Here is a 26,143-nt window from a genome sequence, read left to right as displayed (position 1 = left end):
GAAGAAAAGAAAGACTGACAGAAACAGAAAATGGCTGATCAGTGTCACATGTGTCTGCTGGGACTGATCATTCTCTGTTCACTTCTGACAGGTAAAGAAATCTTTATATGATCTATAAGATGCAAGATCTATATAATGTGAAGATCCAAATTAATTAGTTAAATTCATTTAATTATTCTGGCATAGAGTCTGACTGAGAGACTGAGAGATTCTTTAATATTTATTCTTACTGGAATTCATGTTGTGATATCATGTGGTGTTTTTTTCTCAGTTACTGTTTCAATTTACTGATGTTTATTAAAATATTGTTACTCAAATTTACTGTTACTCAAATTTACTGTTTACTTCAGGTAAAAGTGGAGCAGAAGTAACTCATGTGTTCAGCAGTTCTGGTGAAAATGTCCGTCTGCCCTGTAATAATGCTCTTTCTGACTGCTCATCAACTGCATGGAACTATAACAGACATTCAGTGGCAGCTGAACTGATTGCTGGAGGGATAAAGAAGAATGACATAGAGAGACGTGAGAGACTGAGTCTGGGGTCTGACTGCTCTCTGAACATCAAGAAAGTCACACAAGAAGATTATGGGCTTTACACCTGCCAACAATATGTGAATGGACAAAAACAAGGAACTGATGCACCTGTTTATCTGCATTTTCTTCATGGTCAGTGCTTCTGTAAATTGTATGATTATATGTTCAAGTTTTATATTCAAAAGAACAACATTTTCCTTTTAAACTTATGTGTAATCGTAGGACTAAAATCTGTAGTGTCATTTCTGTCTTATTTTCTGTTTCAGTCTCTTCATCATCCTCACAGACTGAGATCAGACCAGGCAGCTCTGTGACTCTCTCCTGTCGGTTGTATTATGATAGAGTCTCTTGTGATAGTTTGGTCCGTTCAGAGGGACTTCAGCTGATCTGGGTGAATCAGGCTGGTGTTAGTGTGATGACAGACTCCAGATATCAGATATCATTCTCCTCAACACACTGTATCATCACTCTGACTACAACACTCCTGAATGAAGATCTCAACAGAGAGTGGAGATGTCTGGTTACTCAGAGAAATCAACTGAAGACCTCAGCCACATATACCGTCAAGTATTCAGGTAAATTGCTATTATTTATAATGTTACTATTTTTAAATTTGTATTGACCATCAAGTATAAAAATGTGATTTCTACAAACTCATTTTTTTACAGCTCCAACTGAGACAAGGACACTGAATCCAATCATCAGCTCAAAGACAACCACAACTGTAAATAAACCAGTAACTTCTACTCAATCAGGTACATAATCAGCAGTTGAATATTTATTACTATGTCATTTAAATATGTTTATGTATTTTTTTTGTTTTTGTAAATACCGATGATTAAACAAACTGCATGTCATGTGATGTAACATTTGAACATTTGATGTTAATGTCCTGAACATTCATCTTCTGCAGCTCCAGTCACCAGCTCAAACTCTGAGAAGAAATCAAGCCGAACTACAGCAGATCCAACACAACAAGGTACATGATCAGTCACACACCATCAGTCTTCACTTAGTGGTTTGCATTGGCTGTTTGTTTGTTTGTTTGTTTGTTTGTTTAAATCATCACAAACATTATCTGTAAAGTAAGACTTTGGGGTCCAGGTCCTTTTGATAGACATATAGATCAGTAATAATTTCGGGTATAGACTGTTGCCTGTATAAATCTAACTCTCAAAAATCATTAAAATCAGAAAAATTGTAACACAAGTCAAAATGCGGATGTAATGACCAATTTCAGATGTTAAAACATCTACTTCTACAGAATAGCTGCAGAAATCACTCATATATCTTAAGAGAAGAATATCTGAGGATACAAGGGAGTTTTTGCTAACCAGAGTTGTTGAGATGAATGTTTATGTTTATGTTGTTGTTGTTTTGTTTTTTTCTATTTCTACAATATGTTACTCCACCCGATAAATGGATCATTATCCCAAACTCTGAGATGACTTAAGTGCATTAAATATTATATAATGTCAGGATTTCTCATGGGGTTCCTGAAGGAACTGCAGAAGTTTGTGTGAATAATGAAAAGCTAAATAATTAAATCATAATTAATAATAAATATAATCAAATCATTTTAAAATAAAAACAACCAAAATAAAACATTTACTAATCATATTTAAAAAATATTACCTGTCATGTAAACAATAACCGACAAGGTGGGAAGTTGGAACCAGTGCTTAAAACGAAGAAAAAATGAAATTTTTTCACTCCGATCAGAATTTTAACGTTTCTGTTCCTGCAACGTTCCTTCTGTATTATTAACGTTCCGAAACCGGTTTGATTAGAAAAAATAACGGTTAATAACGTTATTTTTTTTTTTTTTTACTTTTTTTTTTGCTTGTACTTAGTAATAATAATACGTAGGCCTACAGCATTTTATTTATTAAAAAACAAAAAGAGTCTTGTATTTGCCATCCTACAAGCTATTTTTATAAAAAGATTCCAACAATATTGGCCTACTTTTTAAACGAAAGGAAAAACTATCAACTCTTATAATGTAAATGTAAACGTATTTTTTCAAGATATTTTAAAATGTTTTCTGCGTGGTTAAAAATAGGCTACCGACGCTATTTCTGAGAGAAAAAAGAAATTGTGTATAGTACGTCGCATTTTTTTAGGCTATTGCATTCACAAACAGGCACGTGCACACAAGGGGGCTTGAGCCCCTGCCCTTTTTCTTCCTCGAGAGAAAGTGCCCTTTTTTCTGGGGTGCTTTTTTTTTTTTTTTTTTTTTTAATAAATGAATATATATATTCCTGCTTGCGCACAGCTTCCCTGTCAAACAAATATATTTACTGTATAAAACAAATAATAAAATAAAACTATATCAGGTCGGCTTTGTCCAGCTCAGATGCCCTCACTCCGCCATTCACGCCCGCACGCACGCGCGCCCCGCCCCACCTCACCTCATGTTTGCTGCTGGCTGAAAACTTGTGACAACTATTCCTGCGAAAATGCAACTGCTGTCTGGCGATGAGAAGCGAAAAAGAAAAAAAGCCCTAGATGGATGCATCCCATGCATTTCTTTCAGGTAGGCTAGCCTATGTTCACAAACCTGAAAGTTTAGTCTATTTAAGGGTTATTTATAGCCTACATTTAACGCTGCATTAATAGTTTGACCACAATAAACACATGATGATACTAATGAAATGTATGTCATATTATAATTTCAATTATTTTATTGTGCTATGCATTGTGTTTTGAACCATGGTAAAAATATCTGTAGGTCTGTCAATATCAGAAGAGGAGCATTCCATGGACGCACATCCATGAACCACATTATCAGACAGTTTTGCATTGTTTATTAAAACTATTTAAAATCATAATACAGCATCAGCTACATAATGCTACTCTTAAATCTACGCTTACAAAGGATAATACATCAATAAAAGCTTAAACCCTTGCTCTGTCTTTGCATGTTTGATGTCCACATATTCTTGTTGAAGAAATTACAGTGGCTGTAGCATTTCTATCACAAAGAAGTGGGCGAATATTATTATTTAACTAATAATATATTTTTAATCATGGTTAGCTTTGATCGTGGCTTTGATCGTGCTGTGCTGTCTAACAACAAAAATCAGCAGGCTTTTGGCGTCCTCTGCAGGCATTTGTTATAATATATAATGTATTAACAGTTCAGGAAAAAAAAAAATTCTTTATGTGTTTAAATATGCAGATTATCTTATTTTGGTTAAATTAGAAGAAATCTACAGATGCAAACAGACGGATGGTAGTATGCTTAAAACAAACTCCATCTAAATGTGTAGAGTTAGGGTTAAGTTTTCTTTCCATTAGAGTAAAAGACATGGCAGCAAAAATGGCAAAAACCTTAAAATTGTAAAATCTTAAAATTGTCCACTTCATGAAAGAAGTATTCCAATAACACCAAAAAATTAAAATGATTTATTGATTTGTGCAAAATAAACAAATTATTAGTGAAACTATGTCCCTCTCCTTGGTGCAGTCATTTATTCTAAATAGAGCTACTTGAAAATAGTTGCTGTTGCTCTTGTTATAAACCTAATGAAAACTAAAGAAGACCATGGTCTCTGTGTGAACTGATTATTTTGTAGAAATCTGTGGAGTATAAAACAATTGAGGGAGTGTAAGTGAAGTCAAAGTTGTCTTAATATATTTAAAGGTTCATTATTTTTAAAATAAATAATTATAAGAAGTGCCCTTTTTTCCACTTGAGCCCCTGCCCCCCAAAATGTCTGTGCAAGTCCCTGCTCACAAATAATGTAAAATGCGGGTAACTAAAGTAAAAATGTCTACAAATAGCCTAGGCCTAACCTATTAGCACATAGCTTTGTTTATACTGTTTGTAAATATAAATTATGAACAAAACTGCCTTATTTTACTTCCCCTTATGCAAACCCAGGTGAAAAAAGTGCATCTCAATAATGTATGTAATGTATGTAATGCTCTATTTTCACGCTCTAATTTGTACTTAATATACTGTACTAAAAATTCTTCTCTTAAGATCATCTTAAGAACATCTAAGTGTACTCAACTGTGCTATTTTGAGACAGCATGAAATATGATTTATTTATTAAAAAAATGCAATAGGTTAAAACTGTAATATTGTGAAATAGTTTTACAATTTACATCAGCTGTTTTCTATGTGACTATGTAATTTATTTCTATGATCAAAGCTGGATTTTCTGCATCATTATTCCTGTCTTCAGTGTCACATGATCCTTCAGAAGTCATTCTAATATGATGATTTGGTCCTCAAGAAACATTTATGATTATTATAAATATTGAAAACAGTTGTGTTGCTTCATATTTTTGTGGAAACAATGATACCATTCAAACACTTGTGGTAAGATTAAAAAAGAGAGAGTTATTAAAACTTTTATTCATTAAGGATGCATTAAATTTATCAAAGTGACAATAAATGCTGTTCGTTGAACTTTCTATTCATCAAAGAATCCAGAAAAAAAAAATGCATCATGGTTTCTCCACATTTCTGAATTATCATGTGACACTGAAGACTGGAGACTGGAGTAATGATGCTGAAAATTCATCTTTGCATCACAGGAAGAAATTACATTTTAAAGTATATTCACAGAGAAAACATCTATTTTAATTTGTAATAATATTTTGCAATATTACTGTTTTTACTGTATTTTTATTAAATAAATGCAGCCTAGGCGAGCATAAGAGACTTTTTTCAAAAACATTAAAATAATTGTCAATTAGCATTGCATTATTCATTTAGCCTACTTTATTGTGAATAAATACCTTGATATGGCTTGAACAACAAACATAACCCATATCTTGTGTTTCTTATGTTTGTCTTCTTTTCATCAGACAATACATTTCAGCATTTTATTCAGCTGCTAAACCGTTTTAGACATTCTGCGAGAGAGCGCCCCCTATGGAAGTAAATGAATGCAAAATGTTCTTGAAATAAAAAAGCTTGTTGAATTGTACTAATTGAAAAAAATGCATTACATTAACTGTGCTTGCATTTTGATGCATTGCATTTTTAAGCCTTGCATTTTGGCTGAAATTCAACATGGTTGTATATTTATGAATATTTCAATTCAAAACATTTCACACACATTTTCATTATTAAAAATTCAATAATTTATATTCACCTTTCAGATTTCACTTCCAAAATATTCATTCTGTTTAAAAATACAACCTATAATATTCGACTAGCAATTTTTGGTCCATTTTATTTCGCTTTAAAAATTCGCCTCCACAAATTCAGTGGTTCAAATTCAGCAGAAAATTCAACATTTCACACCCGGGAACTGCAGGAAAAGCAGTAGAGTACCGATGCACGATCTCCATCTGCTGTTAGTTGACTTCACCAGCAGGTGGCGCTAGTGTTATATTGAATCTAACACCTTAAGATGACACACAGCTCATATCTCTGTCACTGTAAGTTACCGAAAGCGAAACCACACAAAACACCAGCTCTCTCGCACTGTATGTGGAGTAATTGAGTTTTTGCCATGAAAATAGCCTCAGATGCTGACATGGCATTAAATAAAATTAATAAAATTATACTATACTATACTATACTATACTATACTATACTATACTATACTATACTATGTGTTAACTGAACTAACACACATGACACACCACCAGAAACTGAAGACTGCATGGCTGTTGGATCATTATTCAGAGGTATGAAAATACTTTCCATGTTTATTTTATGCTGATAAAATGTAAGTGATTTTGTAAATGGTTTGTAAATAATTGTCCATTGTTTTATATCCTTGATTTCATATACAAAGTCATTTACAGTTTCAATGATTCACTTCTTCTTTCATTCTCTTCTTTCTCTCTATCATCTGTCCACACATCTTTCCTGTAGAGATTATGATGATTATTAAGACTGCAGTGTTTGCTGCTCCTACTGTGATTCTTCTTCAGATCATCTGTGCAAGAAGAGCTGGTGAGTTTTGAGTGACACAGAATCTGATGATTCACATTGATCTGTAACAATCTTTAAACAAAGCATGGTAAAAAGAGGTCACAACATTGTATTAATTATTTTGTAGGAAGGAAAGACTCACAACACCCAGAGGAAATGGAGATGCCTACTACAGTATTAGAATAAACACACTCTACATATTAAGGGCAAGATTTATCTACATGTTTGTGTATTTTATAATTTTCCAGTGCTCCACATTGTATAAACTGCTTTAAATATGTTATTAAATACAATGATCAACAAGCAAGTACTAATGAATGGTTAATCTAAGTAAACATGAATGCTTATTTCCAGACAGAAATCATAAAATAATTACAATATAAATACTAATTTCACCTTTCTAACTTCATCTAATTTTCAAACATTTTACAGAAAGCTTTTTAAAATTTTGTAATGGTCAATTTTAACTGATGATGTTAATTATCAGTCTGTTAATTATCATGACATACTGTATAGATGGATTTTATAAGAACATTTATGAGTGATTGTCTTCCACACCCTCAACACGCTTCAACATGTTTTTATTTTTAAGTCATACATGCATAAATATAAATTCACAATTTGCAGTCAAACAGTCAAAATATAAAAGAGGGAGGTATTTAACCTTAATATTGGGTTAATATCCAATAAAATAAGAGAGAATAGTATTTATTAATTTCATACACCAGAGTCAGTAATTTAAGGATAAATTGTTGTTCATTAAACAACAATATTTACAAGAAAAAAAGTTTTCGACTGAAACTGTACCTGGATTGAAGTCTTTATACAAACCAGACATTCTGTCAGCTTGTCGGACTCTGGCGCCCCCTGGAGACACTTTTAAGTATTACGCTCCAGGATTTTTCAGGATTAAACTCTCAGGAACTGCAGCACAGACACAGAGAGAAACATTAATTAATAAAACGCTTTATGTTCTATATGTGATGGATCCGAAATGGTCAATATTCATATTCATGCATTTCTATTAATATTTATGTTAATCGTTTATGGCTTATGATTTATCAGTTTTACTTTTGATTTCATATATTTATGTACTTCTACTTTACATATTAATTCTCATCATATTTTCAAGTATTTACTTGTTATTGTACCCTCATGGTTATTCTTATATTATCTTTAAGAGTATGTATGCTTGTTATGTTCAATTGTTCTTCAAAGTGTTCCAGTGTGACAGCCAGGTCACGCTGACACGTTTGTGGTTAGGTATTGGACGCCTGCCAAGTACTGCAGAAGTGATGTTTTTCAGAATTATTGCTCATTTGAATCTGATCAAAATATGTCTGTTATTATTCCTGCTGACATTTAAAAGGGTAAGATTTGCAAACTTCCCAAAGGGGGTCAAAACTCTTATATCTATTTTTGACACTGGACCAGTCTATGACTAATGGGTAAGACCATTTAACCTTTTCTTTCAGAACAAAAACATAAATTTGATTGAGATGTAAATTTCCCTATATGCTCATGGTATAAAGCTGACCGGGTCATTGATAATTCAGCTTTTTCTCTCCTTTGCTCTCCTGGGTTTCTGTTTCTTCTCTCTTATCTGCAAATGTATAATGTTTTAATTCTTTTTGATTTTCATCTATTAGATATAATACTCTGGATTTTACAATATTCTAAATTTATGATTAACTATTGACTACTCCTTTATGATGGTTATTTTACCTTTTGGTTTGATTAAGTATTTTCATTGTCGATTAAAGTTTGCGTGTGAGGCTAAATTTAATTGTAATGAATAAATAATTTTTCATCAACTTTATCTACTGCCTGGATCTAATTTTCCCAAGTTTTTGCACCAATATGCAACTGTCTAAATATGTCTTTGTGATATAATCGACACCCTCAGGAAAAGACTGCACACATTTTGAAAAATGTTCTTATAAATGATAATATTTAACCATGGCTAAAGCTATACGTTAGCTTACTTAAACAGCACTATCTTTGCTTTTAAAACAATGTTGCTTGACATACATAGTACATAAAAACTTTACCTGAGTGAAAATGTACACATTCAAATGGGCTATGCTCTGCTCTTAATTGCATTTAGTTATAAGTTTTAATTACCTTCACAGAGCAGAGCTCCAGAATCCCGTCCACAGCAAGTCATGTAGGGAATACAAAATGCATATTTAAACATTCAACAACCTCCCAATTGCCATTTTTTCAGTGTATTTGCATATTTTGCATACTGATTTCCAATTATTTATATGTATTTTTACATACATTACTATTTGATTGGTCTTTTCTTTCTTCTATTTAATTATCTGTAGCTGCCGCACTGCAATTTCAAATAAGAATGTCCGAGATTATTATTATTATTATTATTAAATCTAGTTAAACCCTATGTGCCAAGTTCAATTCAAAATTTTCATTTTATTTCTAAAGTTTAATAATGCTAAAATAGAGGTGTAATCACCAAACATACTGCAATACTTTTATTGTGCACTGAACCCATGTTAGAGAACATAGCTTAGTAATTAAACTCAAAAAGTTTCAAACAGTTAATTTTTTTTTGAAAAATCAATTGAATTAAAAAAATTTTTTTAAAAAGTTTAAATATTTTTGACTCATGAATTGTGTGAATTATGAATTCTGAAGATATTTAGTTAAAGTTACTCCATCTGACATTACATTATACACCCATCAGGCATAGCATTATGACCACCTTCCTCATATTGTGTTCCTGTATGGTACACTAGACCCCTGAAGGTGTGCTGTGGTATCTGAAACAAAATTATCTGGTGGCTGTGGCCTCTTTCAGAAAGACAATGCGTCCTGTCACAAAGCAAAAATGGTTCAGGAATGGTTTGAGGAGCACAACAACAAGTTTATGGTGTTGACTTGGCCTCCAAATTCCCCCGATCTCAATCCAATCGAGCATCTGTGGGATGTGCTGAACAAACAAGTCTGATCCATGGAGGCTTCACCTCACAGCTTGCAGGACTTAATGCAAAAGCCTCTAAGTCCGCCTGACATTTTTTCTTAGGCTCTTATGTATAGGTACATGTCTACCTAAGTACTGGTACTTCTGAATGGGCTGAGGCTGGGATTTAGCAGGTTTGAAATGATTGAAGTACTTGATGAACGTATAATATGTGTGGAGAGCATTCACTCAGTATTATCTCATTTTTGACAGAGGAGGTGGCTTTTAGAGGCTTTTGCACTGGAAGTCTTTGTACACTGTATATATGTGTGTATGTATGTTTTTTTTTTTTTTTTTTTTTTTTTTAATAGAGCTGGCCAAAAAAAAAAAAAAAAGTCACTGACCCATTTAAATTGTTGTTACATATTGTTTCTATGAGAGTCTAAAATCTAACTCCACGTAAGACTTTTCTTTTGCCGCTTAAAAAGCACTGGGATGTCTACTTTAAGGAATGTAAATCTAGTTTCACTTTAAAGCTGAACTTTGAACATTTATATTTGTCATATTCTTAACCTTGATGGATTGCAGCATCTCCTTCCACACAAAGAGCTGCAGGTGCGTTTAATGGGGGCCAAAAAAAGGGAATCAGGAAGCACAGTAAGATCTTTGACCCTTGACATATACCAGAAACAGAGAGTCAATTCAGCATCAGAAACTTCAGTTCTACTGAAACAACGGATGTTATTTAGGTCTAAATAACAACATTGCAGCTTATTTACTGGGTATTTGATGTTGTCTCAGCGGCTTTCTGCTTCATGTTCTTTTGCCATTGGAAATCCTTTTTCATTCCACAAACACAAGACTCAAAAATGATTGTGCTTTATGTCGTTCAGAATAAAAACTGTAATTTAAAACTGGTTCTGTCATGACAACTCTCGGAATGTTTTGCATTATAATGGGTAATTGAGATGTCCTTAGAGATGTCTTTCTTTGATCGTTTCCAGGTCACATGCTGGAGAACAGAGGATTAAGGAATCGAGGAAGCATCAATTTGAGTAGGCTATTGAGAAGCACCTCTAGTGTTTCTTGTCCTTCTATGGCTGTGATATTGGTGTTCTCAGTCCAGTCTCCTGTTTTGTTGTATTTTGGTATTATTTTAATAAACCTCCTGTATATGGATTCAGCCTTCCCTTGTCTTGCCTTGTGACAGCATGATATTTCCTGAATTTTCAGGTGGGTTTGAAGTAGTCTACCAACTATAAATCAAGTGCAATACACAAATGGTAAAAGAATGGTAAAAATGATAAAATTATAACTTTGAATTACATAAATTTTTTTGAGAAACAAATAAATGATATGACCTACTGTACATGGTCATTTTAGCTAATTTTTCAAAATTATTTATTTTATTTGCTGTAGGCCTACCATTTATTAGCACCTTTGAAAATTACAGTCATGAGTTTCAGTGGCCCCTCACTAACAGAACAAACTAAACTGCTTTAAACAGTATAGACACTTCTTTATCATGCATCAGTATAGTGTCAGTGAAATGCAGCTATATATAGTGTCAGCAGTAAACAGTCACACAAGGCTGATGATGTTTAAAGAAAGAACTGCAACTATATAATGAAAGCAAGACTGACAGAAAATGGCCGATAAGTGTCACATGTGTCTGCTGCAATGATCATTCTCTGTCTGACAGCTAATGAAATCTTCATATGGTTTTTAAGACATTAATATCTGTAAACTGTGAACTACGATGTGAACTAATCTATGCAGAGTACTTGAGTTTTTCATAATCAAGATAATATTTCCTGTATGACAATAAAGGTTAAATAACTAACCCTGTTTTACTGATTAATATTAATAGGCTCCAGTGGAGAAAGGACTCATGTGTTCAGCAGTTCTGGGGAAAATGTCTGTTTTCCATGTTATTATAATTATTTTTAAAACTTCCTGTTTCCTTTTCTTTCCGCCATCTTTGTAGTCCTTTTGTAGTTTTTCATGTTGATTAGCTCCCTGATTGTGCATTAGCATTGCTAGCCCTTGTGTATAAATAGCCCTTGTGTCTCGAGTCAGTTGTTGTTTTATGTGGATTCCTGTTTTCTGTGTTCTTTGTGTTGTTTTGTTTGGATTATTAATAAACCCCTCCATTAGATTCACATTTTCTTCTGCATTCCTTGCTTCTCGCTTTACAGTAACAACATGAAGCTGCCTTTAAAACAGCACTGTTAATAATTATGAATGAGTACAAACTTTGTGTTGATAATAAACAATAAAGATAATCATATGATGGATATTTTACATCTCCATACTAGGACACTGATTCCAGTCAAAAGCACAAACTCTGAGGATCCTTTAAACCAGAGATGCACCGTAACCGATGTACACTCAACGGTTAGGGAATACCCATAATGCACTGTGAGTGTTAATTCCCACGTCTGACCTGAAGATGGCGCCCGCAGCTGAATCACTCATCCATCCATTTTCCAAACCGCTGGTCCAATGTGGCTACAGCGTAATATCATACAGGTATAAATTTATTTTTAATTGATAATTAAATTGTTTGATTAAGGTTTGTACATACTACTTTCCATTACAGAGTTCAAGATAAATATGTTTTATTACTAATGGAGCTGCCAGTTAAGTTTCGAATAATTATTAAACAGAAAGCAGACCTTCCACCACACTTGACCGAATTCACTCACTTGTTTTGATTCAATCCTCAAGTGAATTATATTACTGGAATAATACAGAGAAAAGTGAATGAGGGTATAGGCACGATTTCAGACACAGCCCATAGATGGCATTAAATAGGCTACTGTAATTGACAATTTGTATCTTTTTCTGTATTTGTTTAATGTCCAGCAGCAAATATGAAATCATCAGAATTCATACAGTTGTGAATTAGGTCTTTAAATATTTTTTCATAATTATTTTTTATGTTATTATATATATTTTTTATTATTCTTTTTTTCATGAATTAAATTTATTTGAAGTTTCTTTTTTATGTTTTTTTTTTTTTTATCATTCCATTTGTTTGCACTTGTTTCTTGTTTGTCCATCTGTATAATTTATATATGTCTGTTTATTTTGGATTTATTCCTGCCACTCTTTAGTTGTCATAGTTACAGATTGATTTGATTTGAGTTTCAGTTCAGGGGCCCGTTTCAATAAAGACGTTCAACCAACTCCGAGTTGAAACTTGACTTACCCTGAAATGGGAAACTCTTGAGTTTTCTGTTCCAGAACAGTTGAATTGAGTTAGTTGACTCTGAGTTAAGCATGTGCACCACGACTATGAAAAGCCATGATCAATGGAGCTCCGATATTACGATTCACCATGGCAACAGCACGTGACAAAATAACGTCCGCATACTTCTGAGTCAGTGCAAGTTTAATTCTTATCACTGTTATCAAAGCTGAAAAGTGGCAGAGCAGTAAGCTTCTGAACTAATATTTATTTTCACGTATCCCACATGATTTTTTTTCTTTATTATTATTTTGCAAATTATGTTCTATTTATCATGTAGGCTAAAAGTAGCAGTTCTTTGCAATAAGTGTAAATAGTATAAATAGCATAATATAAATATATTTATAGTATGCTATTTATATTTTATACTGGCAGATACATAGGTAGGCTACTATTTGCACCTCAGTTTTGTAAATTAACAGGATGCAATAATAACAGAGTGTAAATTATTTTATCATTATTAAACACTCGTTAGGCCATTTGCTTCCACTTTTAGAATATTTTCTTCATTTTTATTAAAAATAAATTATTTTCTGATGTGATATGTGTCGGGAAAATGGAAAAGAGCGAGCTTGGCAAAGGACAGATTCGAATGCAGACTTGGAATGCTTGAAATTAACATTGAAATTAACAGTCTTACAGATTTACAGAGCACACAAATGTACAGATGAGAAGACAAGGGATGACTATGATGACTTGGGTGACTGGATTGAGGTAACAAGGCTGGCAGACTATTGCAGAAACTTCTAGCAGGTAAGTGAATCTGTAGCATCAGACAAGGCCATGAGTGTGTGCTACTTATAGTGCTGGTGATGAGGGCAGATGAGTGTCAGGTGAGCGGTTAATATTCCAGTGAGTATTATTATTAATAAACTGTATTATCTGTGTATTAATACTATTCCATATTTCATTTATGTATGACTGACATACATTAATTTATTATTTATTAGTTGATTAACACTCCTTAACCCTTTAAGAGTTTTTTTTTTTCTTTCTTTTTTCTGAGCGACATACACAAAAGTAAAGATTCATAAATCCAAAACTATAGCAGGGAGAGTCAAAAGGTAGGTATCATTTGATAGAACAATTTTTAATGACATTTTCATGCTGAGAAACAATAAAGTATAAGTATAAAGTAATATATATATATAAACCAATGTTGCCTTTTCGTTAGGCCACCTAGTGGCCATTTTTAAATTCAACGAGGAATAATTTGTGATCAGTGCAATGGATTATGTTGATTCATTTTAATCGTGAGCATCTGCTGTAAATAATGATGTGTGATTTTCTATGAACTGTGCATGTTTCATGAAGGTTATGATCGAAAATGCCACTTGAAATCTACATATTTGTTTTTACTTAAACGATGAAAACATTTTTTTTTTCTATTTATCAGTAAATAACTCATAAGTACGTAGGAGTGAAATCAATTGCATGCATTGTAAAAATCAAACTCCAAGCTTTCAAATGATACCTATTTTGTGATGATCAAGGCAGTAGTTTTGAAAAATATTATTCATTTTTCGCAGCCAAATGGCGCCCACGGGCGGTACACACTGTATTAGAGCTTTTGTGTTCATTCTCATCGTGATAATGTGCTTTAAATAATGATGTACATTTTTCCACGATAAATCCTATAATATTTTTTTTTTTTTTACACAAGACTTCTTAAAATCGAAAAAAACTCAAGCTGTGAACTCTCTTTCTACAATTAATTTGATTGTGTGTGTGTGTGTGTGTGTGTGTGTGTCTGTGTCACTGATCATTGCAGTGCAGAGAAAACAAATATTTATGTTTCCTCCTAAACACTATTTAAAGGGTTAGTTCACCCAAAAATGAAAAAAAGCAGTGTTTTGAAATCGGCCACCACTATATAAGTCGGTATTTTGTTTTTCGGCGCACCAAAAATATTCTTGTCGCTTTATAATACTCACATGAACTGATTTAAATATGTTTTTAGTGCATTAATGGATTAGAGGAAATGTCATTGCTGGCTATGCAGGCCTCACTGAGCCATTGGATTTCAACAAAAATATCTTAATTTGTGTTCACAAGATTAACAAAGGTCTTACGGGTGTGGAACGGCATGAAGGTGAATAATAAATTACATTATTTTCATTTTGGGGTGAACTAACCCTTTAAGCAACATATGAAATATTGTATTTTCCCCATACCACTTGTTTCCCTAATTAGTCTGAATATGGTGGGAGAGTGGGGATGGTTGCAACATTTTTTGCATTTCCTTCAATTTCTTAGAAGCCGTTTGTATTTGAAAGCCAAATTTTTAATACAGTAAACCCACATCTGTCAGCTACCCACACAAACCGGTGTAACATGCGTACATATGATAATATACATACAATTTATACTTGCATATGACAAAGTCAAATGTTGCAACTGACCCCATAAGAGGAGATAGTTCCAACAGTCCACAGGGACAGTTGCAATGTAATTAAAATAATTCGTTAACATCATTTTGCAATTTTTTTTTTTTTTTATTTTATTTGTACACAGAATCTTCACCAAGTTAAATTAACTGTATAAAGACATGGACTTGTAAAAGGGAAAAAAAAACATTGTTTTGGTTAATTGTAATAATAAATTTGCACTACAAAATATTTTAATCGTAAATCAAGACTTTGAAATTCACTGAAAAAATAGTGTACTTCTCTGAACTGTGTGTGTGTGTGTGTGTGTGTGTGTGTGTGTGTGTGTGTGTGTGTGTGTGTGTGTGTGTGTGTGTGAACAGAAAACAGAACATATTACACAATACTGGTTATGACAAGCTTTTACATTAATGTCGTCGTCATTGGGGAAAGTTGCAACATTATGTTACAAATGTCCCTACACTGACAGCCATGATAAAACTCGCTGTGCTAGCTTGAAACAATAGCCTTGACACATGATAGCTATACCTTTTAGAAGCTAAAAACACTGATTAAAATGATATAACTTTATAATTCTTTACGCAAGCAGCTTAGACAGTATGACAAAACTTCTTAGCCTGAAAAAAATTACTTTATTACTAAAAAAGGATTTTTTCTGTAGAAGGAATGGTCACATGTGGCTGCTTTCTTCCAGAAAGGAGGAGAGGGTTAACTAAGCTTGTGAAGTATGAGTATCAAAACTCTAGCTCATTCCTGATTGAAGGAATATGCCATGTTGCAACTGTCAACTGTTGCAACATCCCCACTCACCCCCACTAATCTGTGGGTTTTAATTGAGCAATGTGTGAGCAATAAGTTTAGAGGGATGGTGTGAATTCTGTTAGTTTCTCATCTTTTTTTTTCTTTTCTTTTTTTAGCAAGTTGCTAAGTGAAGGTATATTGCTGAAGCCAATTCCCAATCTAGTATATAGTGTGACACTGTTCATTCTCAATAATTAACATAAGCCTGTGTGAGAAGCACACATCTTTCTCACAACTTTTAGAGAGAAATGTTCCAAAAACAGTTTGCGATCACAGGAAGCTATAAGCAGAGGAGGAACTGATGATGATAAACTGAAGGGAGGACTGTCAGAAACAGAAAATGGCTGAAAAGTGTCATTTGTTTCTTCTGGGACTTATAATCATCTGCTCATTTCTCACAGGTACACACATTTCTACACACTCTATAATCTGTGAAAAAAATACATTTAAATATATATTTACATATAAAAAATGTTTAAATTGAGCTGATCTGGAATGAAGTCTGTGAAGTTTGAACATGTTTAGTTTATTCTTCCTGACATTCATGTAAATAATGTTTTCTGTGCCTGAAAATCTGTTGCAAAATTCTGTTCATGTTTGTGATTTGAACAATTCTGTGTAGACACAAAAGCAAAAAATATAAAATATACCACTATAACTAGGGAAGGTTGTCACAGCTGTAGACTCCCTGATCGCTCATCCTCACGTCTCTGATGATGATGGAGGCGTCATAGATCAGAGGAGAGCTCTTACTGAAGCTGACTCTGTATTTCAGAAATGTGTCGTGCAGAAAAAGGCTATGGTTTGTATTAAAGATTTAGTACAAAAACCATTCCACAAAGGATTTTCACCATATAGTTATTAATTTAATTAATTTAAATTACTAACACATGCATTTGTATTCAAGAATAGAAAAATTATGCATTAATTTCACTGCATCATTTCTCTCTTAGATATTTAAGAGAAAAATGGAATGAAAAAAAAAAACTTTTAAAAAAAAACAAAAACAAAAAACAAACATATACAGTAATGACTTACCTGTAAACAGTGGTACAAGACAGCAGACAAGGAATAAATACATTTATGTAACTCCATCATTATTTCTAAAGTCATTTCATGTTAACACCAGTCTATCGTATAAAAGAACTTCAAAATGTTTAAAGACATGAAGGGAAGTTAAAAACAGCTGTCTATTGCCCTGACAGTTTGTACTGTCGATAATGACCTTTTAAAACAGCTGCTGTAAAAAAGCAGAAATATTGAGCACATGCATTTCTAGTAGCTGCATTTGTACACCAGTGGAAATAATATTGGAGATTGTAGTCTATAATAGAGAATCCTTGAATACTGTATTTTTAAATACTGTATGTAAGATGTTTTTAGTGATTAGACGTTACAAGACTCACACCTGTGATCAGTTGTTTTAACATCTGGCTTTTATTTTCATTTCATAAACAAATGAAATCCAATTTCACTTTTGTTGAAGTGAGATCAATAAGTAAATGGCAAGTACTGGAGTCCCCAGTCATCCATAGACGTGTAACAATTTTGGCAGAAATGTTATCTTCAAACTTTTCAATCATGTTTTTCTGCTACAAATCAATTTGTTTTGACATCTACAATTTATGACTAAATTGTAGATGCTGTTGTGATATTACCATCGGTGAGTTGTAACATATCAATAAAAAAATCCATCTTGTTCTCCTATATATAAAAATGTGTTTGTAGACAATTTTTTTTATATTTTGTATATTTTTTTATATATATATATATATATATATATATATATATATATATATATATATATATATATATGTATGTATGTATGTATGTGCAAACCAAGGGGGAAAAAACTGTCCAGGGGGCCCAGAAAAGTAGCTATAATGTAAAATAAATTATAGCCTACACTAACCCACCCAATGTAGCAAAATTGAATCAGAATAATTTCTTTAACCTAAATAAAGTTTTTTTAGATGTTACATGACTGAAGTGATTATTGCTCATCCACGATTAAATCTAAGACATAACTGGTGGCGTAGAAAAGATTAGTCCTAGAAAAAAAGGTTAGTCCTATTTTATTGATGTAAATTTAGAAAAATGTTTTTTGTTGTTACTACCATTAAAAATAACTACAGTAGTTAAGTAATTTAAGTGCAAATATAAAAATAAATGTAGTATTCTTTTTCTTTTTCTTATAGGACAATATTTGTGTCAAGATCTGCAGATCCCTGAGCCGCCTAATACAGAAGAAGGAGACAGTGTGGTGTTCACTCCGGATAACCCCCCACCCTCCACATCGATTTTTATAGTTCAATGGTTTTTTGGTACAAGACTTATAATTACAGCAGTGTCTGGTGTACCTACAGTAAACCCCACATATGAAGGCAGAATCAGTTTTGACAGAAACACTCTCGCTCTGGAGCTGCAGAACCTGACACACAGTGATTCTGGAATATACAGACTCAGTATAACAACTACTGCTGGAGAGACACTTACTGGGCAAAATTCACTACAAGTGTTCGGTGAGTGTGTTGCTAAAACTTGATTTAGTATTTGAGCATAGCTATAGGTCTAATAGTTGGTGATAAAAGGGTATTTAATAATTATGTGAATTATTTGGTTGGTTTATTTTGATATGCTGTAAAATAAACTAGAATCATAGATGAGGGAAACATTACATTATGTCGAAGTGGCGAGCAGAAACTAATGAATGATAATTTAGATATGCACGTGCCTGCTTTTACTCAAGCTAAGCTGGTTGTTTCTAGTGCTGTAAACCAGACATGCACACACAGATGTTGGGGTCGATTTTAATTAAAATATTGTTTGAATTTTGTTGTTGTTATTGTTACGGTGCTGTATGCAATAGAGATGAGGCAGATACGGAAATCCACAATGATGGGTATTTTAATGATCCAACACGGAGCCGAAGCATAAACACACATTACAACATTAAGAACAGACAAGGAGTGAAGGGAGTGAGTGCCATATAAAGGGAGTGCAGATGATAGAGTCCAGGTGCAGGTGATCTGTGATGATGAGGAGCTGACGAGGGAAGTGAGTGCAGGTGTAGAAACAGGAGGATCATGGGATATGGAGTCCAGGGAAACAAGGGATCCGTAACAGTACCTCCCCCTCCCGGTAGGCGCGTCCTCGCGCCGTAGATGTAACAACCGGGAGGGGGGCGGGCGCCCTGGAGACCTCAAACCGGAGCAGGGGGAGGAGTAGACTGGAGTGGAGGTCTCCAGGGCAGGCTCAAAAACCATGGCGGGTCAGGGGCCGTGGGCAGCCATGGCGGGTCAGGGGCCGTGGGCAGCCATGGCGGGTCAGGGGCCGTGGGCAGCCATGGCGGGTCAGGGGCCGTGGGCAGCCATGGCGGGTCAGGGGCCGTGGGCAGCCATGGCGGGTCAGGGGTCCCGGGCTGCCGAGAAGCCATGGAGTCCAGGCAACGCTGAAGGTCCGTTGGACCATGGCGACACCGGCAGCTCCGCCGACCGAGGTGTAGGCAGGGCTCCAGAAGGCCGCAGCGGAGCCAGGACGACAGACAACAAAGGGAGAACAGGAGGGAGGGAAGAAGCCAACAGAACTGAGGGACAGAGGGACGGAGTGAATACGGAGGAGTGAAGTCCTGAGGTGAGGGCAGGCTGATGGACGACCAATGTTTGACCGGAGGAAGGATGGAGACTGGTGAAGCTGGTGGACTGATGGGCCATGGTGGAGACGAGGGAGGTTGGAGCCAAGGTGGAGGTAATGGGACCGAGGGCCGAGGTGGAGTACTGGATGAAGGGGCTTGAGGTGGATGTGACGAGTGGAGACAAATGAGAGGAGGTGGGAGAGGGAGGCAGGGAGGGAAAACAGTCTTTGAGCTGGAGACTTTTATAATAAAGTTCATGATATGAGCAGTTAGCTCGGCGGCGGCGGCTGGAGCGGCGGGCTCGGCGGCGGCGGCTGGAGCGGCGGGCTCGGCGGCGGCGGCTGGAGCGGCGGGCTCGGCGGCGGCGGCTGGAGCGGCGGGCTCGGCGGCGGCGGCTGGAGCGGCGGGCTCGGCGGCGGCGGCTGGAGCGGCGGGCTCGGCGGCGGCGGCTGGAGCGGCGGGCTCGGCGGCGGCGGCTGGAGCGGCGGGCTCGGCGGCTGCGGCTGGAGCGGCGGGCTCGTAGGCGGCGGCTGGAGCTGAGGGCTCGTAGGCGGCGGCTGGAGCTGAGGGCTCGTAGGCGGCGGCTGGAGCTGAGGGCTCGTAGGCGGCGGCTGGAGCTGAGGGCTCGTAGGCGGCGGCTGGAGCTGAGGGCTCGTAGGCGGCGGCTGGAGCTGAGGGCTCGTAGGCGGCGGCTGGAGCTGAGGGCCAGTTCATTCCCTCAAATACAATTAAGATCCCCACAGGCACTGGAGCTGGCTCTGTGGGGACTGGAGCGGGCTCTGGAGAGACTGGAGCGGGCTCTGGAGAGACTGGAGCGGGCTCTGGAGAGACTGGAGCGGGCTCTGGAGAGACTGGAGCGGGCTCTGGAGAGACTGGAGCGGGCTCTGGAGAGACTGGAGCGGGCTCTGGAGAGACTGGAGCGGGCTCTGGAGAGACTGGAGCGGGCTCTGGAGAGACTGGAGCGGGCTCTGGAGAGACTGGAGCGGGCTCTGGAGAGACTGGAGCGGGCTCTGGAGAGACTGGAGCGGGCTCTGGAGAGACTGGAGCGGGCTCTGGAGAGACTGGAGCGGGCTCTGGAGAGACTGGAGCGGGCTCTGGAGAGACTGGAGCGGGCTCTGGAGAGACTGGAGCGGGCTCTGGAGAGACTGGAGCGGGCTCTGGAGAGACTGGAGCGGGCTCTGGAGAGACTGGAGCGGGCTCTGGAGAGACTGGAGCGGGCTCTGGAGAGACTGGAGCGGGCTCTGGAGAGACTGGAGCGGGCTCTGGAGAGACTGGAGCGGGCTCTGGAGAGACTGGAGCGGGCTCTGGAGAGACTGGAGCGGGCTCTGGAGAGACTGGAGCGGGCTCTGGAGAGACTGGAGCGGCTTTCCTCCTCCTCCGCTTTCTGGGCCCAATAGAGGAATGTGGGTCCAGCATAGGGCAGGCAGGAAGTTCACTGGAGGGGTATGAGGAGGAGGGTGGAGCATGGCAGACTGGCCAGGCTGCCCGTGTTTTTGGAAGGACTGGACGAGAGGAACACTTAACATCCTGAACCTCTTGGATAAAGAATTTGGAGCAATTTAAATACAAAACTAAATTTATAGCATCAGCTAAGGAAACATAATCGTCAGGTCCAGAAAAACGGATGGTGTCCTCGTCCAGTCCATCCAAAAACAGGGCGATCAAATGAGCATCTGACCAATCTGTCAAATAAGCCAACTCAACAAACTCCTCCACATACCTCTCCAGTGAACGACCCACCTGGAAGAGGCTGACGAGCTGGTCAGCCGCTGATGTCGGAGTGAGAGGCTGTGGGGGAGCTGGAGCCACAGGAATCAGGAACAATCCCATCTTTTGGTTTGTGGATATCCAGCGGTATAGGTCTGTTCTTCTGTTACGGTGCTGTATGCAATAGAGATGAGGCAGATACGGAAATCCACAATGATGGGTATTTTAATGATCCAACACGGAGCCGAAGCATAAACACACATTACAACATTAAGAACAGACAAGTAGTGAAGGGAGTGAGTGCCATATAAAGGGAGTGCAGATGATAGAGTCCAGGTGCAGGTGATCTGTGATGATGAGGAGCTGACGAGGGAAGTGAGTGCAGGTGTAGAAACAGGAGGATCATGGGATATGGAGTCCAGGGAAACAAGGGATCCGTAACAGTTATATGAATGCGTTAAGTTTACTTTCATCATTTATACTTTTTAGGCCATGATTTAGATTTTCACACAAATCACCACTCCCCGTTAATTGTGACTTCATTTCCATCATGACAGTTTTGTCCTTAATAAAAGGGTGTTTTTAATCTGAGGGTCATACTAAAGGGACTCGTATAGGCTTTAAAACACATATTCAAGCATAATTAAACATTCCTGTTATTGTTGATGGACCTTCTGCCCTGGACCACACTGAATTGAATTTCATTCAGTGCTCACTAAATGTGAAAGTCTCATTCTAGATCCGGTGTCTTTGTTCTTTCTCTCGCATTTACACAGAAAAACTATCTGTCAGACTTATTGGTCCAGAGGAACCATTAATAGAGGGCGAATCATCTGCTAACATCACCTCTGAAGGAAATGGCAACATCATCTCTGTGCAGTGGATGACAGATAACAGTCCTCTGTCTCCTAGCAACAGCATCATCTTCTCACCTGATTTCAGATCAGTGTCCATCAGTCCAGTGCAGAGATCAGACAGTGGAGAATATCAGTGTAAATATAGTAATCATGTCAACTCTGAGACAGCAAAACTCAGTCTGATCATCAACTGTGAGTGTTAAACATTTAAACAAAGATGATTTGAGGTCAAACCTGATGAAATATAAACATACTTCAGTGCTCAGTTTGTTCCTCTAACTTTGAGTCTCTTGTGTTTGTTCTAGATGGACCAGAAGATGTTTCTATTAAGGGTCTGGGTGAGGTGAATTCAGGGGATCCTGTGTCTCTGTCTTGTTCTGCAAATTCTGTACCTTCTGCCTCATTCAGATGGATGTTTAATGGAACAGACACCGGTGTGACCAGAGACACATACACCATAGATAAGACTGACTTCACACACAGTGGAGATTACGACTGCACTGCCTGGAATAACATCACAAACAGAAGCGCCTCACAAAGACATCCTTTACTAGTTAAAGGTAAAAAGATAAAACTAACTTGTTCTCAATTTGTGATAACCAATGCTTTGACCTTAACGCTGCCTACACGTGATATCGGTGCTATTCCTTCTTCCCACTTCTGAAGTATTGATTACGGGCTCCTCGCATTCGTGTGCTTTGATGTCAGGAAGAACAGGAGTCATGGAGGACACCAGGTTATTATTTTGTTTTCATTTTATTTTATTTTGACTGACTGTAAGAACTAGTGCTGGAGAAGCACTTACAGGAAAAACTGCACTAAGTGTTTGTTGAGCGTGTTTCTAAAACAAATAGTTACAATGGTAACAGTATAAATCTAAATAAATGGGAGCTGGGTAGGTCAAATCTTTCTTGAAGTTGATTGAAGGATGCAAAATTGTTTGTATATAGTTGGCCAACTGTAGCTAGGCCATGTTCCCTCTAAATATTGAAGGCCCCATCCATCAAGGAAAGTGGGAATGACACATTGCAAAAAATCTCTTTAAGGTCTTTAAGGTCTAATGTGAGACAAAACTGATACCAAAGAGAATGTTTAAAGGGGTCATGAACTGTATTTGTATTATTATTTCATGGTGTTACTTGAGGTGTACTTATAATGTTAGTATGATTTATGGTCCAGAAAAAAATGCGAGAATATGTCTGGAGAACATGAGAAAAACAAAGAATATTCCTTTCAGAAGGATACAAACGACGGAATGCATCACATATACCTTACTTTTGCATAAATGTATATATAACAGAGACACATTTTGATAGAGTTATCCCCAGCCAAGATGAGTGGGTACGAATGGATATTAGGAATACAGGACAAAAAAAGAGGAGATAAAAGTAGGATGATCATAATTAGGAGCATAAACATTTGAGTCAAGGTGGTCGAGAAAAGTGTTCCTGGTACAATAATGCATTTTCCTTTATGAGCTACAATATCAGAGAGTACAAATGGAATAGATTTGTGCACAGCCTCTAGATTTAAAGTGAAATATGTAATGATCACTTTTAAGTGGTCTGCAGAACAAACATGCTTTTCTTACAAAAAAAAAAAAAAGTCTCCACATGATTTCAGACTTAGTTGTGCTGAACAGGAATATTGACAGCCTTAAGTTCCAGCTAATATATCTCAGAGACTTTGCCATGTGAGTGAGTGTATTTAATGAATAAGACATATAAAAAAAAAAAAAAAAAAAAGATGACATCCAAACAAAACCAAAAATGCTCATAGAAACAGTGAAGAATGAATGAACTTAGAAATAAACTCGACTTTGAAACAGCAGCACGGACATTCCCTCCCATCCCACCCAACAAACAAGTCACTTTAAACAAAACTCCAATGTGACTACAGATCATGTTTTAGGTCGTGGTACAGCCAAAATATGAAACTGAAATTTTACATATGTGAAAATCATACTCCCCCTGGTGAACCCATTTTTTTGAAGTTACTATCAAATGCTATCAAATATTGATAATTCTGCATGCACTGTACATAAAAGGTTGTATGTTTTAGATGTTTTCAATACACATTTTCTACATTTCACTGTTTATTATGTATGATCCACAGATCACATTGATGGCAGTATGGCTGTTGGATCAATATTCAGAGGTATGAAAATACTTTGCATGTTTATTTTATGCTGATAATTATAAACTGCTAAAAAATCTCAGCGAATTTGTAAATAATTGCTCATTGTTTTATATCCTCGATTTCATCTATAAAGTCATTTACAGTTTCAGTGATTAATTCTCTCTATTCTCTCTATCATCTGTCCTCACATCTTTCCTGTAGTGATTATGATTATTGTTGAGACTGCAGTGTTTGCTGCTCCTACTGTGATTCTTCTTCAGATCATCTGTGCAAGAAGAGCTGGTGAGTTTTGAGCGACACAGAATCTGATGATTCACATTGATCTGTAACAATCTTTAAACATAGTAAAAGCATGGTAAAAGCATGGTAAAAAAGGGTCAGAACATTGTATTTAATTATTTTGTAGGAAGAAAAGACCACCCACAGGAAATGAAGATGCATACTACAGTATTAGAATAAACACACCCTGCAAATAAAAGGCAAGATTTATCTTCATGTTTGTGAATATTATAATTTTCCAGTGCTCCATATTGTATAAACTGCTTTGAATATGATGTTTATCATTTAATTTCTTGATTTATCAAATGATGCATTGATATTTGTTTTCTCTCTGTCTTGTATTACATTTAATACAGCTTGTTAAATGGAAAATTACTGCTTATGCTGTTATTTGTTTTGGGAAGCACCAAGGAAGTGAGGCAAGGGCGCAGATGTTTTGTCTAGATAGCTTGGAGTTCAAAAGGGCATCTGCTAAGGTTTAGACTTTTTTTTTATTATTCTGATACATATATGGTAACATGTTTTATGATTTGTTTGAAGTAACAAGGAACAATAAGAGGGGTATATAAGAGCAGCACTGTGTGAGGGTGTTCCTCTCTGTATAACTCTGTATCTGCATTGAACAACCTTCTTGCAAGAATAAAATCAACATAGACATTTCATGAGTGTTTGTTTCATTACATTCTCACCACCAAAGGTGAAGAGAATGTAAAGAATTTTTTTCAGCACCAACACCAGTTTGGAAGTTTTCCACTGACACTGTACCTGGATTGAAGCCTTTATAGAGAGCAGAGTGGTGCAGGTATAGCATCAATTTGTAGGCCAAAATGCGTAAGTGAGTTAGCATTTTAGCACTTTCAGTTCCATCGCCCCAAAGTCATTATTTATTTATTTTTTTAAAATGGGATTTTGGTTAAATGGCTGAAATAAGGTCTGTGGTGACAGTTTCACATTTTATTCTACGACATAAAATGCATAAGTATTACCCCACTTGTGATTTTTTTTAAGCTGTTATGTGTCTTGAAAAAGGCGGTTGCTAACAAGTGGTTAAATGGGACTACACAGGCAGTCAGGGATATTAAACCATCACACTAAAAAGGTAAACTCAGTTTGCTTTTACAGCCTCATTATGCTCATAATTGTACTCTTATAAACTATTCTAACTCAAACGTGCTGGGAAAATGTTTTTAGATAAAACCCGAAAGAGTTGTCAGAAGTGATGTGGTGTAGTTTGTTTATAGCCTACCTTTAGCTTTTTACTTCTAACAACTGCATTTAGGTTTCAAACTTCATAAAAGTTATGTTCATCTGTGAAAACAATCTTGATGGACAAAACGTGTAAGTATTATAAACCTTTGTTGATCACAGAGCTTGTTTTTTGCGATAATCCAAAAGCCTATGGAAAATCCCATTGGGTTTTTGTCGAGGGAACCAGTGTGATGCTAACTTCCGATTGGCCTACAAAGTGAAGTTATCAAAGAATATACGTTATTATCATAGACTGTAAAAACAATAGGTTATTATACCTGCACCAGACTCTGGCGCCCCCTGGAGACACTTAAGTATGATACCACAGGATCTTTCAGGGTTAAACTCTCAGGAACTACAGCACGGATACAGGAACATTATTAAATGATAGTTGTTGAATGAGATGTTACTGAGAGATAGCCTTTCATTCAGACGTCTTTTTTTTTTCTTTTTTTTTTTTTTTAGATTTTTTACACCATA

The 26,143-nt window shown here is 36.5% G+C and overlaps 2 protein-coding genes across 4 annotated transcripts; both read left to right on the top strand.

Moving 5' to 3' along the window:
• Window positions 1-24: 24 nt before the first annotated feature.
• Window positions 25-8,227, top strand: LOC137032539 (uncharacterized). The gene is made up of 8 exons (XM_067404313.1): window positions 25-91; window positions 351-665; window positions 800-1,108; window positions 1,202-1,288; window positions 1,447-1,512; window positions 6,147-6,185; window positions 6,376-6,456; window positions 6,563-8,227. The coding sequence occupies exons 1-8, from the start codon at window positions 31-33 to the stop codon at window positions 6,619-6,621; spliced, it is 1,017 nt and encodes a 338-aa protein (XP_067260414.1). The 5' UTR covers window positions 25-30; the 3' UTR covers window positions 6,622-8,227.
• Window positions 8,228-15,893: 7,666 nt separating this feature from the next.
• On the top strand, window positions 15,894-24,971 carry LOC137026165 (carcinoembryonic antigen-related cell adhesion molecule 1-like). Of its 3 annotated transcripts, XR_010895856.1 has the most exons (8): window positions 15,894-16,200; window positions 17,998-18,321; window positions 21,917-22,189; window positions 22,303-22,557; window positions 22,664-22,733; window positions 24,113-24,154; window positions 24,338-24,418; window positions 24,543-24,564. XR_010895856.1 is itself a non-coding variant. In XM_067393411.1 (7 exons), exons 1-7 carry the CDS (start codon window positions 16,140-16,142, stop codon window positions 24,593-24,595), a joined length of 1,089 nt encoding a protein of 362 aa, XP_067249512.1. In that variant the 5' UTR covers window positions 15,894-16,139; the 3' UTR covers window positions 24,596-24,971. The 3 variants fall into 3 exon arrangements, 2 of the variants coding, with proteins under 2 accessions (XP_067249512.1, XP_067249523.1); XM_067393411.1 differs by lacking the exon at window positions 22,664-22,733 and having other exon boundaries at window positions 24,543-24,971; XM_067393422.1 differs by lacking the exon at window positions 24,543-24,564 and having other exon boundaries at window positions 24,338-24,419.
• Window positions 24,972-26,143: the final 1,172 nt, after the last annotated feature.

The sequence above is a fragment of the Chanodichthys erythropterus genome, chromosome 2, assembly GCF_024489055.1.
Source record: "Chanodichthys erythropterus isolate Z2021 chromosome 2, ASM2448905v1, whole genome shotgun sequence".
In the NCBI taxonomy this organism is placed as follows: domain Eukaryota; kingdom Metazoa; phylum Chordata; class Actinopteri; order Cypriniformes; family Xenocyprididae; genus Chanodichthys; species Chanodichthys erythropterus.
The sequence above is the reverse complement of the archived record's forward strand: the minus strand, read 5'-3'. Positions and strand labels throughout refer to the sequence as shown.